The 16,644-nt window shown below is 40.3% G+C and overlaps 2 protein-coding genes across 3 annotated transcripts; one reads left to right on the forward strand and one right to left on the reverse strand.

Annotated features, from left to right (window-relative positions):
• Positions 1 to 5,051: 5,051 nt before the first annotated feature.
• Positions 5,052 to 5,612, reverse strand: LOC137717091 (uncharacterized). The gene has a single exon (XM_068456401.1). It carries the CDS (start codon positions 5,610 to 5,612, stop codon positions 5,052 to 5,054), a length of 561 nt encoding a protein of 186 aa, XP_068312502.1.
• A 4,566-nt stretch (positions 5,613 to 10,178) lies between these two features.
• Positions 10,179 to 13,232, forward strand: LOC137717464 (probable L-ascorbate peroxidase 6, chloroplastic/mitochondrial). Of its 2 annotated transcripts, none has more exons than XM_068456848.1 (11): positions 10,179 to 10,651; positions 10,745 to 10,865; positions 11,044 to 11,144; positions 11,239 to 11,326; positions 11,455 to 11,522; positions 11,620 to 11,706; positions 11,999 to 12,073; positions 12,180 to 12,257; positions 12,334 to 12,438; positions 12,611 to 12,685; positions 12,984 to 13,232. In XM_068456848.1, the coding sequence occupies exons 1-11, from the start codon at positions 10,289 to 10,291 to the stop codon at positions 13,134 to 13,136; spliced, it is 1,314 nt and encodes a 437-aa protein (XP_068312949.1). In that variant the 5' UTR covers positions 10,179 to 10,288; the 3' UTR covers positions 13,137 to 13,232. The 2 variants fall into 2 exon arrangements, with proteins under 2 accessions (XP_068312949.1, XP_068312950.1); XM_068456849.1 differs by having other exon boundaries at positions 10,183 to 10,651; positions 12,838 to 13,232.
• The last annotated feature ends 3,412 nt before the right edge of the window (positions 13,233 to 16,644 follow it).

Below are 16,644 nucleotides of genomic sequence, written 5' to 3' on the forward strand. Positions count from 1 at the left end.
ACCAGTTAGTGGAAGTCCTTCTGGAACTTTCATATAGATTTCCATATCTAGATCCCCGTAGAGATACGCGGTTACCACGTCCATAAGCTGCATATTCAGTTTTTCGGAAACTACCAAATTGATTAGGTAGCGGAACATTATAACATCCATTATGGGGGAATACGTCTCCTCCTAATCAATTCCTAGGCGTTAAGAGAAGCCTTGCGCTATGAGGCGTGCTTTGTATCGCACTATTTCATTCTTCTCATTACGCTTCCTTACAAAAACCCATTTGTAGCCAATAGGCTTTACACGTGGTGGTGTAGGAATGATAAGTCCAAACACTTTACGTTTCGCGAGCAAATCGAGTTCAACCTGGATTGCTTATTTCCAGTTTGACCAATCGGCTTTACGTCGGCATTAATCAACGAAACATGGTTCAATGTGATCGCTAAGTATGATGTCAGTAGCTACTGAGTACGCGAATGCATCGTCGACGATAATCTCATTCCTATTCCAAACCTCATCCAATACTGTGTAGTGTACCGAAATCTCACGATTCTCGGGAGGCCGGCATGTTTCGTTTGAAGCATCACCGTAATCTAGAATAACCTAATGTGTTGGAATGAATGGGTGAGCGATGGTCGGATTCAAACTAGGGTCACTAGTTGGTGCCATTTTCCTTTTCCGAGGTTGTGAATCCTTTGAACCAAAGGGTCTACCACGCTTTAGGGTCGAAGTAAATGATTGGTTAGCCGTCAATATACCTTGTCGTGTGGAGGGTGCGGCTCCCCACTTTCGGGGAAGGTCCAACCTTCCCAGACGGGCAGTTGACGTACGTGGGGTACATTTATCCTTGTAGGTGTGTTTGCAGCGGGTATATGTGATAGTTACCTTAGCTAGATCATTAAAAGCATCAGGCATGCTTTGAGCAATGCTCTGAAGATCGATAATTCATCGCACCTCAGTTTCAGACTGGGCAGTGCGGGGATCTAAATGAGACATAGTGGGAGCATACCACGATGATTCGCGGCGTTCTCCGAGAACGTTAGCATGCTTATCTCCCCCTAACGACGGGAAGACTGTCTCATAAAAGTGACAATCCGCAAAACGTGCGGTAAATAGTTCTCTATCATAACCGATAGAGATTCCCATTTTTCTCTAAGAACCCATTTTGGTACGTAGTGGCGACGCTATTGGCACATAAATGGTGCACCCAAACACCCATAAATGCGAGATGCCATGCTCGTATCTAGTGACCAACTGTAACGGTGAATGTGGTTGGGTAGCGGTGGGCCTCAGGCGGACCAACATAGTTGCGTGCAATATTGTATAACTTTAGGCAGATACCTGCAGTTTGGTTCGTATAACCAAAGTCCGAGCTATTAATTGAAGGCGCTTTATGAAAGCTTCTGCTAGGCCGTTTTGGGTGTGAACATGGGGCATATGATGTTCCACATCAATCCTAATGACATGCAATAATCGTCAAAAGTTTGTGACGTAAACTTTCTAGCGTTATCCAGTCGAATCAACTTAATCGGATAATCAGGGTGGTGAGCCCTTAGCTTAATGATTTGAGCTAGGAGTTTAGCAAACGCGGCGTTGCATGTGGACAACAAGCAAACATGTGACCATCTTGTCGATGCATCAACCAACACCATAAAATATTTAAATGGTCCACAGGTTGGTTGGATAGGTCCACAAATGTCCCCTTCAATCCTCTGAAGAAATTTAGGGGGGGTCTGATGCGAGATTTATATGCACACAAATTAAACCCTCTTTTTGACAATTGTAGTATAAGTATAAGTAGGGATCGTTCTGGACCGGGGATTAGGAGGGATTGTTAATCACTTGGATTTGACTCAAAAACGTAAAACACAATATAAAACACTATACTAGACACAAAGAATGCAAAACTAAACTTTAAATCACTAAGACAAACCAAAGACTCAAAATAGCACAAACACACTCAAATCTGCCTAAAGACCACTTTCTGGGCAGTTTTGAGCACAAACCCAAATTTGGACGAAATTAAGTTGTAACTTGACTCAAGACTCTTAAAAACACAAACTAAATTGATTTCTAACTAATTTGACATTAAAGTAAAGGGGGATTTAGGTTTATACGAAATTAAATTAAATGAACAAATTGCAATTAAAACAGAATGTAAATATGAAATTGATGAAATGGAATGAATGGAAGCTAGCCAAGGGGTTCATCTCCACACATGTTACACTTGCATAATAAAACGATTTCCATTTGCATTTCAATAAACCATGAATTCTCAACACCCCAAGTTAACCGTGATGCACTAATTAACCTTCAAATCTTCCTAACATTATTGAATTGGATGATTGCATACGACAACCCAAAACATTCCCCACAAGTCCCCTACATGATTGCATAATAGAGATACAAGCAAGAATCATTACGCTCTATGAAAATTATAAGTGTTGACGAGGCATTCGTTACTATGATTGCATGAAACTTATGCCAAGAATTCGTTTAACGCGATTGTTTATAAGCAACCTCCACTACTTGTGAATATAAGTTCGTAACTATTAGGTGAAACTCACTTATATTCTAGCGTCATATTCATGCATGAAAATTAAGCGTGCACTCTCAATAAACATACATAAATAAGTTATCAATCAAACAGTTAAACAAATTGAATCCACAACTTATGAAACGCAATTAGAAGTAATGAAATCAAAATGCAAGCATAAACATATATTTCGAATTCCCCCCTAGCCAAGGGGGGTTTAGTTCCTCATACGTATAAAACAAAGAGAATTGAAATTAAACATTGAATTCAAAGGAAAAGAAACACCTAAACATTCAAACAACTCAAACTTGAATTGTATGAACGTTTAGGCCCGCTTCTCTTCCTCTTTGTTGTAGCACAAGGTCTAAGATGAGTTTTGGGGATTATGGACGATGTAGAATGATAGGTTTTGTGGAATGGTGAAGGAAGTGATGGTGTTTGGATTGGTAGGGAAGGCACGGCAACAAGGGGTTTGTTGCTTGGTGAATTTCTGAATGTATGGAAGAATGAATGCTTTTCTTTTAGTGCCTTGCTGCAAAGCCTTATTTATAGGGCTAGGAAAGGTAGGAGACAAGGTAGGACGGCTAGGACAAGGTAGGACGGCTAGGAGACAAGGTAGGACGGCTAGGACAAGGTAGGACTGCTAGGAGACAAGGTAGGACGGCTAGGACAAGGTAGGACGGCTAGGAGACAAGGTAGGACGGCTAGGACAAGGTAGGACAGCTAGGAGACAAGGTAGGATGGCTAGGAGACAAGGTAGGACGGCTAGGACAAGGTAGGACGGCTAGGAGACAAGGTAGGATGGCTAGGAGACAAGGTAGGACGGCTAGGAGACAAGGTAGGAATTAGGCACCATGTGTGAATGGAGACAAGGTAGGAATTAGGCACCATGTGTGAATAGATAAAGCCTTCTAGAAATAAGGTTTTTAGGCCCCCTTGCAGCTCCCTAACTGAATTCAAGCCTTCAAATTCGTCCATCCTCATGCCTCCATGCTTGCACTATCCAATCTTGGCCCAAAAATGCTCTAGAATGCTCCAAATTGCTTCTTTTTGCTTCCTTAGCCATATGAACCTAGAAACACACGAAAATGGCATAAAGGACTAAAATAACTAAAGAAACACAACGTAAATGCATGAGAACAAGCCAATTAAGTCGCATAAATATGCTCCTATCAGGGTCGTGAATAATCTTTGTGTGGGAGGGTTGGATATTCAACTTCCCTAAACAACACGCTTTGCATGATGGAAATCCAACATAGGGATGTAACTGATGTCCGTGAGAAGATTTGAGGATACGGCGCATTATGTCACGTCCAAGATGTCCAAAACGATCATGCCAAAGCAACAAAGTGTCCTGGAACTCAGGCATAGGGCTGGCTATACCGTGGGCTTCTACGCCGCGAATGGTTGTGATGTACAACCCACTCAGCAGACGTTCCAACTTCTCGTGAATATGCTTTTGGCCATATTCGTATGAAATGATACAAAGAAATTCAGAACCATGATCTTCAGTGATTTCAAGATGATATTTCTTATCTCGAATATCTCTAAAACTCAGTAACGTTCTGCCGGAACGTGGATAATAGATTGCCTCCTTAATGGTCAAGATTGTACCATTAGACAACATGATACGTGTCTTTCTATATCCTTCAATCAGGTTGGATGGGCCTGAGAGAGTTGTCAAATGAGCTTTCTTGGGTATTAAGTTAGTAAAATAGTGTCATTCACGTAAGATGGTGTGCGTGGTTGCACTATCTGCCAGACAACTAACTTCCCCACTAGACATACATAGAAATAAATTGATTGAATTGGTCAGATGCAAAAATATAAGTCCATTCATTCAATTAAGCAATTCAAGAGAATAATATCCATTCAAATAACAATCCATAATTCAAAACAAACCAAAACCAAACAAATTATTCCAAATACATAGAAAAGTTGTTCGAAATTAAACCATAAACCTAACAAAAGAGGGGGGTAGGGTCGGCCACTCCTAGTGGGTTCGGCCACTAGGGGTAAAACACCTTAAAAACATGTCTAATTTATTCATCCATAGACGCTGATGCCTCCTAAAAGTTCGATATCTCCATGGATGTAGTTGCATCTTCCGGATGATCTACATGTGGAAAGTTAGACTCATGACATGAATGATACTTGGCAATGGCCTCAGGGGAAGCTCTGCATATGCGTGACCAATGATCATTGGATCCACATCGATAGCACATGTCCAGTTCAGTAGAAGCAGCATGAACGGGAGCTTTGCCCTTGTTCTTGAAGTTTGGGGCCTTAGGGGCGAGTGGTGGATGCTGCTGGGTCACATTTCTTCCCTTAGGTGCGGCACTCTGCTGACCTTGGGCCTGTGGTTGGGATTGCCGCCCATTGCCACGGCCACGATGATTATTTCATCGTCTATGGTTGCTGGAATTGGTTGAATTCGCTTCAGGTGCGGCGTTCAAGCCAGTGGGTCAAGCTTGATGATTCTTCATCAAAAACTAGTTCTGCTTTTCAGCAAGAAGTAAAACAGAGATCAAATCTGAGAACTTGGTGAATTTCTGTGCCTGATTTGTCGTTGCAGGATAATATTGGTAGCATGGAAGGTCGAATAGGTCCTCTCCAGGAAATCTGATTTGGTTAGTTCCGCTTTGCAGAATTTCAACAAAGAACACATTCTACAAACTTCAGAGTTGTATTCATTCACGGACTTAAAGTCTTGGAAGCAACGATGCTGCCAGTCGTGTCTTGCTTCAGGCAAATACATGTCTTTCTGGTGATCGAAACGATCAGTCAGAGCAAGCCAGAGGGTGCGTGGGTCCTCCTTAGCGAGATACTTAGTCAGCAGTGCATCATGGATGTGTCTTTGAATGAAGATCTTTACAGTAGCCTTCTGAGCTTCGTCAACAGGTTTGTCGTCGATAGGTGCCTCGAGGGTGGCTCTAATGCCCTTTGCAGTGAGATAGAGCTTCACGTCTTGAACCCACTTAAGATAGTTTCTTCCAGATACTTCTAAAGTGGAGAAATCGAGCTTGTTCAAGTTCGACTTGTGCCTAAAACGAAGGGAGAAAACGTGATTAGTCATATGGTAAGCCATAGACATATATCGTAGAACATACAGGTTCTATAGGCATGTAGTGGTTTAATTTATGCATGAAAACTACGGGTTTCATGTGGTATGTTTTGAGTGAAAGCTTTAGGTTTCGAAGGCACTAAATTTGAAACTACAGGTTTAATTTAGTTTTTATGAACAATTAGTTCATAATGAGAGGTTCCTGCAAGAAACACAGAAAGCAATATGCTGATTTAAGTATAGTGGATTTGAGTTTCTTCGGGAACTCAAGTGTGAGAGCTTCGTTACTAAAAGTATGTGACGGTTCAAAGTATAAAAACAAATTATTGAATCGTTAATGTCCAAAAATGATCTTCAGGTCAATAATTTTGGATTCATTATTAGATTAATGGACTGCAGGTCACTTTTAATTAATTCAATAAATCGGGCCATACCGGGTCGATTGTAGAAGCAAAATAATATTAAAATAATATTATTGGATTGAAAATATAGCCCCAAAATAATATTGGGCTTGGTGCCATGGGTTAAGTGGCATGGGTTTGGGTGCCTTAAGTATAAGGCAAGGCCCAAAAGACCTTGGGGATGGGCAGCAGGCCACATAGGTGAAGGAGAAGCCCTAACAACATCTGGGTTTTAGTTTGGGCTGAAAGGGGTGCACGAGATAAGGCCCAGTAGGTGTTGGCCTTATGGGTGATGCACAGGGGAACAAAACCCAGCCCTATGGGCTGGCGTATGGGTTCGAATGGGAGCCCAGCCGCATAGGCTGGCTTCCTGTGCTGTGAGCTGCAAGGAAACAAGGCCCAATAGAGTAGGCTGGCACCAGAGAGAGCAGGTCTGCGGGCCTGGATGCGTGCGGGACAATGACCCAACAAGCAAGGCTTGCCGTGGGTTTGGTCTGGATCCATAAAGGCTGCAGGCCTCCTCAGTGATAGAACAAGGGCTGCATGCCTATTCTAATCAATTAGGTCGAAGGCCTGGGGGTCCAAGTAGGTGCAGCAAAGCCCAGAGGGTTGCTACCGATGCTGTGCCGCAGGGGTGGTGCCATCCAATGTCCAATTTCCCTTTTTTTTCAAAAAAAAAAAAAAAAAAAAAAACCCTTAGGGTTTAGGAAACCCTAAATATGCTTCTAATTTATTTTATATAATTTGACTCACAAATTCCACATAACAATTTAATTGTGTGATGCATGAAACAAATATATATATTGAAAAATATATGAACATATACAATATATATATCGGAAGGAAAATGTAAACATAGGGGGTTTATGCATCATGGGGAATGTTTTCATGCTTCGTGGACGTTTCAAATATCTTCCTTTATTTTAAGCATACATGATTAACATAAAACGAATAAGCATTTGAATGTGGTGGATGATAGCCTTTTCCTACGATGCATCAATTCCTCAGCTTCTGGCAAGAGCGTGCTGATAACGTGTTGTAAGCCTATTTGATTGATCGATCTAGGGTTTAGAAAGAGAGAGGGGTTCGACAATATTGAGAGAGAAGAGAGATTGATTTAATTATGAGGTATGTTTGATTCACCCCATTGTGCCTTTATAGTAGTAGAAAAGGTAAAACCTTTAGGATTACAACATTTAATAGGTAATCTAATCCTAATAGGAATATATAATACTTTCCCAGATTCCCTAGGATGTACACAATCACATTCATATTCTAAATATGACTGCAACAGTTTATTATTTTTATAATATACTATAGGAAAAGGGTGAGATTAAAAAATTATAAAACACAATGAAAATAAAAATATCAAGTAATTTAAAAATACCAAATACATAAAAAATTATAATAATTAATTTACAATTGCGAAAAATGTGAAAAAAAAAATGCAAATGCTCATGGTCGCATCTTTTACACTTTGAAGATGAGTACATCGTCGTTTGAATTTTTAAAATCACACAAACCTTCATGAATAGTATTTTAAGGGAGTTTAAAATTAAAAAAAATCATAATTATTAATGTACAAGTCTGCAAAATGTGAAAGACTAATTTAGTATTATGTTTTCCATTTTCTTGGGTCAAATTATGTTTTTCATTTTCATTATTTATGTGACAGCCCATCCCGGACTTTTCGTACCGTAGGGATGAAATGACGATTTTGCCCCTATCATGTTTTGTTTCGTTGTGTGGTTGTTTTTGGATTTTGTTTGGCTGGTTTTGGACCACACACACTCTCCCACACCCCCTCACCCTTTTCCCTGTCCCGTATCCTTGTCCCTTTCCTTCTCTCTCTCCCATTTCTATCCCCATATGTACGGACACACCCAAAAACCATTGAAACCTTCACAGATCGAGGAAACAAATTACATATTCGTACTCGTGAGGTTCGTAGGAGTTCAACCATACCCATTTCAGGTAAGGATACCTTCGTTTTCACGTCGAACTCGGGATACCCCGATTTGGTCACTGTTTATGCACATGTTAATTCTTGTGTTTTTGGGAATTTCAAGCTTGTGGGAAGCTTGGTGAGGTCCTTAGGAGGCTCGGGGTGGTTCGTTTGAAGGTTTTGGACGTCGGGATCGTGAGTTACAAGCTTGGCCGGAGCTGGTGGTGTTTTCCCGGCGAGATTCCGTGGGTTTTAGTGCTTGAAAGTGGTATGGATTTGTTCCTCTTGTTGTAAGCTTCATTTTGGTACCAATTTTGTGAAATTTGGTTGAAAAACGAAGAAGATACAAGGTTTTAAAGTTTTCCCGGTTTTCCGACGACGACGCCGGAGTTTGGCCGGAGTTTGGCCGGAGAAGATGACGGAATATTCCGTCAGTTTGGATGGAATATTCCTAACGGTGTTAACGACATCAGTTAGATTTAACGGAATATTCCTGACGGCGTTAACTGACGCCGTCAGTGTGCTAGGCACGTGCCTGCGCGTGGGCGGCGCGTGTGGCCGTGCCTTGGCCGGCGCGTGGGGGCACGTGCGGCGTCAGAAAGTTTTTCTAAAAATATGGGGATGTTCCTGAGGTTGAGTAGATCACGTTGGTGTATTCATACACCCCATTTGAGCATTGTATGAGAAGTTATTTCGTGATGTTGGTTATGTGTTTTAAAATTAACGTTTTTATAGTTGTTTCGCATATAGGTGAGACCTATCCCGAGGATGAGCGCGGTCACTCGAGGCAAGGGGGTTATGACCCTTCTACATACCAGTGAGTGGGCTTTTGGTTTTCCGTATATGCCTATATACTTACGTTTTTCCCAGAAAGTGAATGGAAACGTTTATACATTTATATGCCATGCATTATGTTTGCCGTTTGTTTATGTATTATTAGTAGCATATATATGTTTGTATGTTGGTGCTGCGGGCGCACAGGTAAGCGCCATGTGAGTATGGTTTATGTTTATGTTCAGTAGTGATTTGAGATGCATAGAGAGCTCATAACCTGCACCCCCGGTGTTAGTGCTCCCGCCCAAAGTTGGGCACAGTCCTTCACGTGATGTTCACCTCCCTCACCACACGCTCATCTTGGATCCAAGTTAGGTGCATAGTCCTGTCGTACATACCACTTTAGGTGGTTCCGACTCGTAGGTGACCAGCAATTATTCGCCTAGCCTTCACGTGATCGTAACACTTGAGCGTACTTATTATACACCCAGTCCTGTCGTACAGACTACTCTAGGTGGTTCCGACTCATGTGCAGGTATAGTTAGTGAGTTGGAGATTTGAGCTCTAGATTCAGCCGTACAGGTCACGTTAGGTGACTCCGGTTGACAGATTACATGGCATTGATTTGACATTTCCTAAGCACTTGCATTCTATTTAGAGACCTTTGACATGACATATTTCTGAGCATGATTTATATATATGTATATATCCTATTTTTCTGGGAAGTATACAGGTTTTACGGCGAGGGGTTAGAACTTTGTTTATGAAATGGTTTTTGAAAAACTTTGTTTTTGCCCACTCACACTTTCTGTTTTGCGCCCCTCTAGGTTCTAGTTGGCTAGCACTTTGGTGGCTCCCCAGAGGATTTCCCCGACATATTTGACAGATTATCACCAGTGTAGGACCACCTTTGGGTGTGTTTTTGTAGCGTTGTTTCTCCTGGACTGCATTAGATCTTCGTGCTTTGAACTTTGTTTTCACACTCACGCTTGCACATGTATGTTCTTGCGTTGTGTATAGCTGGTTTTTATTTATTCGTACTTTTATTATTATTTTATTAGCTTCCGCATTGTGCACATGATTACGTCACTTCCACGTGATGGTCAGCATGCCCTGATCTCGGTCGGAGTGTGTCAATTTATTGATGCAAAATATTTTATTTTTACGGGTAACGGGTTATGTTAAACTACCTAATAATATTAATGGGTCAATTTTGGATTGACTCATATTACCCGTTTACTTTAACGGGTATTACACGATACGACCCGTTAAGATATTAAGTATGTTACGAAAACAACACAAATGCCATGTCTAATTGCATCGATAAAATAACTTTTAAAATAAGAATTGGACTCTCACTTTCCATCTAATTTTTTATTTCTTTTAAAAGAGACACTAGTCCTACCTACCAACCCAACGACTGAGAGCATGAGGACAGATAAAATCAAAGAGCCAAGCGAAAGTTTGCGCCAACGGGCGCGTGGTCAAATCAAATCAAAGTGACTCATTGGGACACCCAACAGCCATCTGTCAATTTTCCAAATCCAAAGGAGAGGCAGCGATTAAGCTGTCATCCGAAAATGCCGCACCCTCTCTCTCTCCCAACTTCGCCACCGCTCTCCTCGCATTTCCACGCTTCAATTCCCGCCATGTCCTCCGTCACATTCGGCGGCGCCTCCATCACTTCTCGCCTTGTTCCCTCCTCCTCCGCCAGAACCTCCCTCTCCCACTCCTCCTCCTCCTCACTCAAGCCCCTCGGCTCCGCTCCCCTCGTTTCCCAACTCTTCCTCAACCCCAAACCCCGCTCGTTGCCTCACGCGGTTGCCCGACCGTACAGCCGAGCCGCCGCCCCCAAATGCCAGGCTTCCGACCCGGCGCAGCTAAAGCTCGCCAGAGAGGACATCAAAGAGCTTCTCAAGACCACTTTCAGCCACCCAATACTTGTATCTCCCTAACCCCGATCCGTACGTTTTCGTTTTCTGAAATCGTCGGGAAGTGTTAAGCTAAAGTGAAGAACTTTTCTTCTTTTTGTACAGGTTCGGTTGGGATGGCACGATGCTGGAACTTACAATAAGAACATAGAGGAGTGGCCGCAAAGAGGTGGGGCAAATGGAAGCTTGAGGTTTGAGATTGAGCTCAAGCATGCTGCGAATGCAGGTAATTGATATACCCAGTTGCTAATTATTGTTCAAGTAAGTTTGTAATCTTTGTGCAGACCCGAGCGTAATCAAGTTGGCTATCCAAGTTGGAATCTCGCTTCCTGTAGTTTAGTTTAGAATAAATTAGATTGTCGCCCGAATGTCAATTATGATGAGCTTTCGTTTCACGATTTTAGGTCTTGTGAATGCATTGAAGCTCGTTCAGCCTATAAAAGACAAGTACCCTGGCGTCTCATACGCGGACTTGTTCCAATTGGCCAGTGCTACTGCTGTGGAGGTGATTCTTAGTCTTCCTCTTAACATTTGTATGAGTAAGTTTTGTAAATTTATAACAAGTTCATTTCACTGATTGAGATCGTTTCCTTCTTCAGGAGGCAGGGGGGCCGAAGATACCAATGAAGTATGGGAGGGTTGATGTCTCGGGACCCGAGCAGTGCCCAGAAGAAGGGAGGCTTCCTGGTTAGTAAAGCATGTATATTTTTCTAAATGGTTTTGATGACAAACATGGAGTTTGGAATTGTTTCGGTGAAAACAGTATTCCTTTTTCCTCTTTACTCATTTTGAAATACTTGTCTTGGCTTTTTTAGATGCTGGCCCTCCTTCGCCTGCTGATCATCTGCGTCAGGTTTTCTACCGAATGGGGTTGAATGACAAGGTGACTTTTAAGTACTGTATACTTAGTTTCTGGACAATACAAGGCGCATGCTGAACCTCTTTGATGATGTTTACTAATGAACTTGTTTGATCTGTAGGAAATTGTTGCATTGTCTGGGGCGCATACTTTGGGGAGGTCAAGACCTGATCGCAGTGGTTGGGGCAAGCCAGAGACAAAGTACACGGTATTGAATCTGAATCTCGTATTCACTTAAGCCACTCTAACAGAAAATGGTTCTGTTGAAGTGCCTTGAGTAAGATATTTTTCATTCCGTTTCCTCAATCAGGTTTTGAAATTTTAGGACAACCAGATTATGAGCATACAGAGTTGATTAAGGTTTTTGTAGGATGTTATTATGTTATCTTTACCCACGTGGTTATTTATTGCAGCAGCTATGATAAACACAGTAATGAATGATAAGAAGAATAGTATTGCTACAATAACTAGATAGTAAACTAGCATTATTTTCATGGCAGAAAGATGGGCCAGGGGCACCAGGAGGACAGTCTTGGACAGCACAATGGTTGAAGTTTGACAATTCCTACTTCAAGGTATTTGAATAGTATCCTTATTTGCATGTGACTTCTCACACAATTGGAGGCTGGTGGGAATTGGTACAAGGTTTTCCTTTACTCACTCAGCGGCTGTTCTATACAGGATATCAAGGAAAAGAGAGATGAAGATTTACTGGTGTTGCCAACCGATGCTGCTATTTTTGAAGATCCAGCATTCAAGGTAAAACAAAACAAAATTGAGAATGATTCTGTTCGATGAGTATCCTTTGTTACATCGAGAGTTACATGATTTGCAGGTGTATGCTGAGAAATATACCGAAGACCAAGAAGCCTTCTTCAAGGATTATGCTGAAGCTCATGCTAAACTCAGCAACCTGGGAGCTAAATTTGATCCTCCAGAGGTTTGCTAGCCTTCAATATCTATGTTGTTTCTGTTAGGGATTATCCATTCCCAGTGAATGATTAATGTTAACTAATGAAAACTTTATTCCTACTTCGGTTTTTGTGAAGAAAAGAAATGGTTCGCCGTTCTTTTGCCTGTTAACCTTAGACTCTATTAAATTTGATGATCAGGGTATTGTGATCAATGATGGTCCTTCACAGCCTGTACCAGAAAAGTTCGTGGCAGCCAAATACTCATCTGGCAAGGTTGTACACACGGAAAACTCACACCTCTTAATCAAAATTCTTTTTGTCAATAATTTAGCAAATCCCTTGCATCTGTGAGGATTGATGACAACTCTAGGGAAACTTTTTGCGTGCAAAATTTTCATGTTCTTCATTCATATGGTTTTCTGCAGGAGTAAAAAGCAAGTGTCATGCTTACTTGTGCCGTCTGTTTTAATAATACAAGATGAAGCTATTTTGAATAATCAAATGTAATAGTTGGGAGTCTTAAATGAAGAAGAGGGAATAAATTCAATAGTATTACCTATGTGAATTGCAGACAGAGCTGTCAGATAATATGAAGCAGAAGATTCGAGCAGAATATCAAGCTATCGGTGGAAGCCCAGATAAGCCTCTGCAGTCTAACTATTTTCTAAATATCATAGTTGTGATTGGTGTTTTGGCAATTTTGTCGTCTTTATTCGGAAACTGAGCTTTGATTTTCTGTTTTTCTGTTTTTCTGTTTTTTATAAATGAGAATTACATTGCTATTATCGATTTTATATTACATATTCATCCATGATTCGTACAATATCAGTACTTGCACACATTCTTTCTTTCACATCGGAGTAAGTTAAGGTTTTGAGAACAGCATGTCATTGAAAACTCATGTTCAGGTGACGTTGCAAGGTGATGTCCAAACCAGGTTGAACTAAAATTTGTGGTCAGGAGCTGTATCTTTGTCCATTTGTTTTCACCTATGAGGAAATGTATCTGATAATTCGAACATTTCTGAATCTATCAGTGGCTATGATTTATGCATTGTTGGAAGAGATGTTTCTCTTAGTCTAGTTGTGCAACTTCCTTTACTGATATTTGGAAAATGTTTGGAGTTTGAATCTTCATCCCTAGTTTAAAATGGACCAAATTCTTTATCGAGAGGACCTGTCCAGAATTAGAAATAAAAATATTGAAGCAATCTGAGCTCCAACCATAGGAGAGTGTATAGTTTATTCCTATTTGAGCCACAGGGTGGGTTAGTGTGACGGTATTTGAAACTAATAGTGCACTGTTATATGCGTTAAATATATCCGGGTTCCGGTTGTAGGGCTTATTCCTATCTATTTTAGACGCTTGAAAGTCACTTATTCCTATATATTGTTTTCAGCTTGACCATCAGATTTAATAGAAATTTGAGGGTTTTAACTTGGAAGCTGATTTTGCACACCATTTTGTGCATTCCACACATATTCCTCTTTATTTTTTGTCATTTGGTTGAATAAATCAAACGAAAATAACAAAGAATTAAACGTGAGCATGTTGGGGGAGAGAAAGGTGTTGGATTATGACTTTGGTTTTTTTGACAATTGGTTTCATGGTTGGAAAGCTAGAATTTTGTTTGGGTTTTGGATTAGATATGCGGGGTCCAACTGTAAGGCAATGGATTGTGGCTTTGTGACCAACTGGAAAGGATTCCATCACAAGTGGGGTTGGAGTAGATTCCAGTTTAAAGTCATGATGGGGAGGATACCAATGTGTTTTTAAGGTTGAATAAGGGTTGCCGGTAATTATTGGGTGGTACGTTAACATGATATAATTATTAGGCCCAATTGGATAAATAGTATGTGTGGTCACAAAGTATTCGGAAGATAGCATTTTGTGGTAATAAAATTCGGATTTAAACCATTATGGTGAAATGTGTTAGGCTTGATACCCAAAATTGAAACTTTCGTTGTTCCTCCGTTAGTAACCTGCACGTGAGCCTTACGTGTGAGACTAAGATGGTCATTTCATCTCTTTCATAGTTGTCTCCATTTAGAAGCAACTACGGAAGAGATGAAACGGAAGCGACTGGACAGGTCATCGAAATGAAGAACCTCGAGGGCCTCTTCATATGAGTGCCTTCAACTTGGAAAACTCAAGCATTGAACGTCCAATGGCGAACATACCACCATCAATCTGGATTTTGCCAACCATTATGTGAAAAGATGCGACTAAAATTCATCAAATAGATTTCCTCGTTGTTTACTAAATCTATCATCTCATACTCAGCTTAATTCCGATAAAAAAAAGTATTCAAATTGCAATTGGCTTCCAAAAACAATATGTTTGAAATTATTCGTCTTTAATTTGTAATTGAAACAACAATCCTGCTAAAATTGACTACTCACGCCGAAGAAAAGCCGAGTAAAAACACAGCATAAAAGTAGAAAGGCCAGCTATGAGAACCGCCTGCCGCCACTGGCCAAGATCAATCAATGTGAGAACCGCCTGCTGCCATTTTTGCTAGGCCATTTAGCCTATCCTCATTTCTCTTAGTTTTATAGCATAGTATGTTAAACTATATATATAGGGAACGGTTATTAGTGCTCCACAAATCTCATTCTACACTCTTTACAAGTGTTTTTTTTTTCTAATTATAGAAAATTTGGAGTACAAAATGAGATTTTTAGAGTGCCAATAACAATTTCCTATATATATTATTTTAATCGAATAAAATTAATTCGGTTGTATGATTCAAATTTAATGCCAAAGTTCACAGACTAACACCTATACATTGGATTCTAAAGAATGAATGAATTATCAATAAACCAATAAATTTCACCAGCAAAAATGAACTAATAATTTTTTATATTTGGCATTGTTGCAGAGGATCATGCTCTTCTAATATAACAGATTTTACTAAAATTAAGACTGACTCGATCCGCAGGATTTGGTTTTCCAATTTATTTTGTGTGAAGCATATGATCCCAAGTTCCCAAGCATAACAATTTTCTATGTAGCTAGCGTTTCACCACAACAATCAATATCTTCTCAATTAAAGCTATGTTTGGTGGGCAGGATAAGAAAAGTTATATCCAATTAAATTGGACTTATAGCCCATTTAATGTTTGGTGAAAAAAATTGTAACATAGACTAGATTGGCTACAAATCCAAAATAACGGAAAATATAATGTGTTATGTAACCCAACCATACACATGAGTTATGTAACTCATCCATGCAAATCCAATCACATCCCTAGGGCCCAATCTCATCTAACCCATCAAACAGGCCCTAAATCTAAATGTACAATATGCTTGGCATACAAACCTTAACTTTGTTGCGGCCTATATTTAACTGACAAGGGAGAGAGAGGGCATAGCAGAGAGAGAGTGGAGAGAGATGTGTTTGTAGGGTTGTGTAGAGGATGTGTTATTCCCCCTACGCAATGCCTTTATTTATAGTAATAAGGGAGAGAATAATCCTTCTCCTCCAAGGAATACAAGTCCTAATAGGGAAAACTAGAATAAAATCTAATATAGGATTTACACAATCATACTTAAATACAAATTTTATAACACTCCCCCTTGAGTGTGTAAATACTCAAGTAGATTTGGCATTATGTAGAGTTGAGGAAGTCGACTTGTCGACACTAATTCTGGGAATACACTAGTTTCAAATAAGGTAGGAACTTGCATATGGAACTAAGTCTTACAACAAAAACAATGGCAATGGCAAAAACCCGAGTAAGGACAAAATCCGTAGTCTAAGGAAAAATGCGTGAGAAATGGAAAATCAAATGAAACGTCTACGGGACGTCATCAGAGATATGATCAACCTAAGATGGGTGCCTCATCAAAACCTCGTTAGGTAACAAAAACCCAAAGGAAAATATGCTTCTAATCGTAGGGAAATGAGTACATTAAGATCAAGCAAGTATACTTCAGGATACTTCCCCTTAGTTTGACATAATTTCAAAGAGAACTAAAAATGTTACAACTCAGAAAGTTTATGCATACCTATTCCTTGAACAAGCTTCTAAAACATCGCATTCGATAGTGATTTGGTGAAGAGGTAAGCCAGATTGTCTTGTGAATGGATTTACATGACTTCAATCTTCTGATGCTATCGCTGTTGATGTGAGAATAAGAACTTCAACACAATGTGCTTGGTCATGTCTCCTTTGATGTAACCCTTCTTGAGTTGTTTGATGCATGATGCGTTGTTTTCGTAGATCGTC

This window comes from Pyrus communis, chromosome 15 (assembly GCF_963583255.1).
Source record: "Pyrus communis chromosome 15, drPyrComm1.1, whole genome shotgun sequence".
Classification (NCBI taxonomy): domain Eukaryota; kingdom Viridiplantae; phylum Streptophyta; class Magnoliopsida; order Rosales; family Rosaceae; genus Pyrus; species Pyrus communis.

Bases quoted from the DNA above. Each gene is read 5' to 3' on its own strand.
- LOC137717091 (XM_068456401.1), bottom strand. From the start codon at position 5,612: ATGGCTTACCATATGACTAATCACGTTTTCTCCCTTCGTTTTAGGCAC.
- LOC137717464 (XM_068456848.1), top strand. From the start codon at position 10,289: ATGCCGCACCCTCTCTCTCTCCCAACTTCGCCACCGCTCTCCTCGCAT. The intron at 11,145-11,238 runs GTGATTCTTAGT...TTCCTTCTTCAG, and splicing joins CCAGTGCTACTGCTGTGGAG to GAGGCAGGGGGGCCGAAGAT. The intron at 11,523-11,619 runs GTGACTTTTAAG...TTTGATCTGTAG, and splicing joins GAATGGGGTTGAATGACAAG to GAAATTGTTGCATTGTCTGG.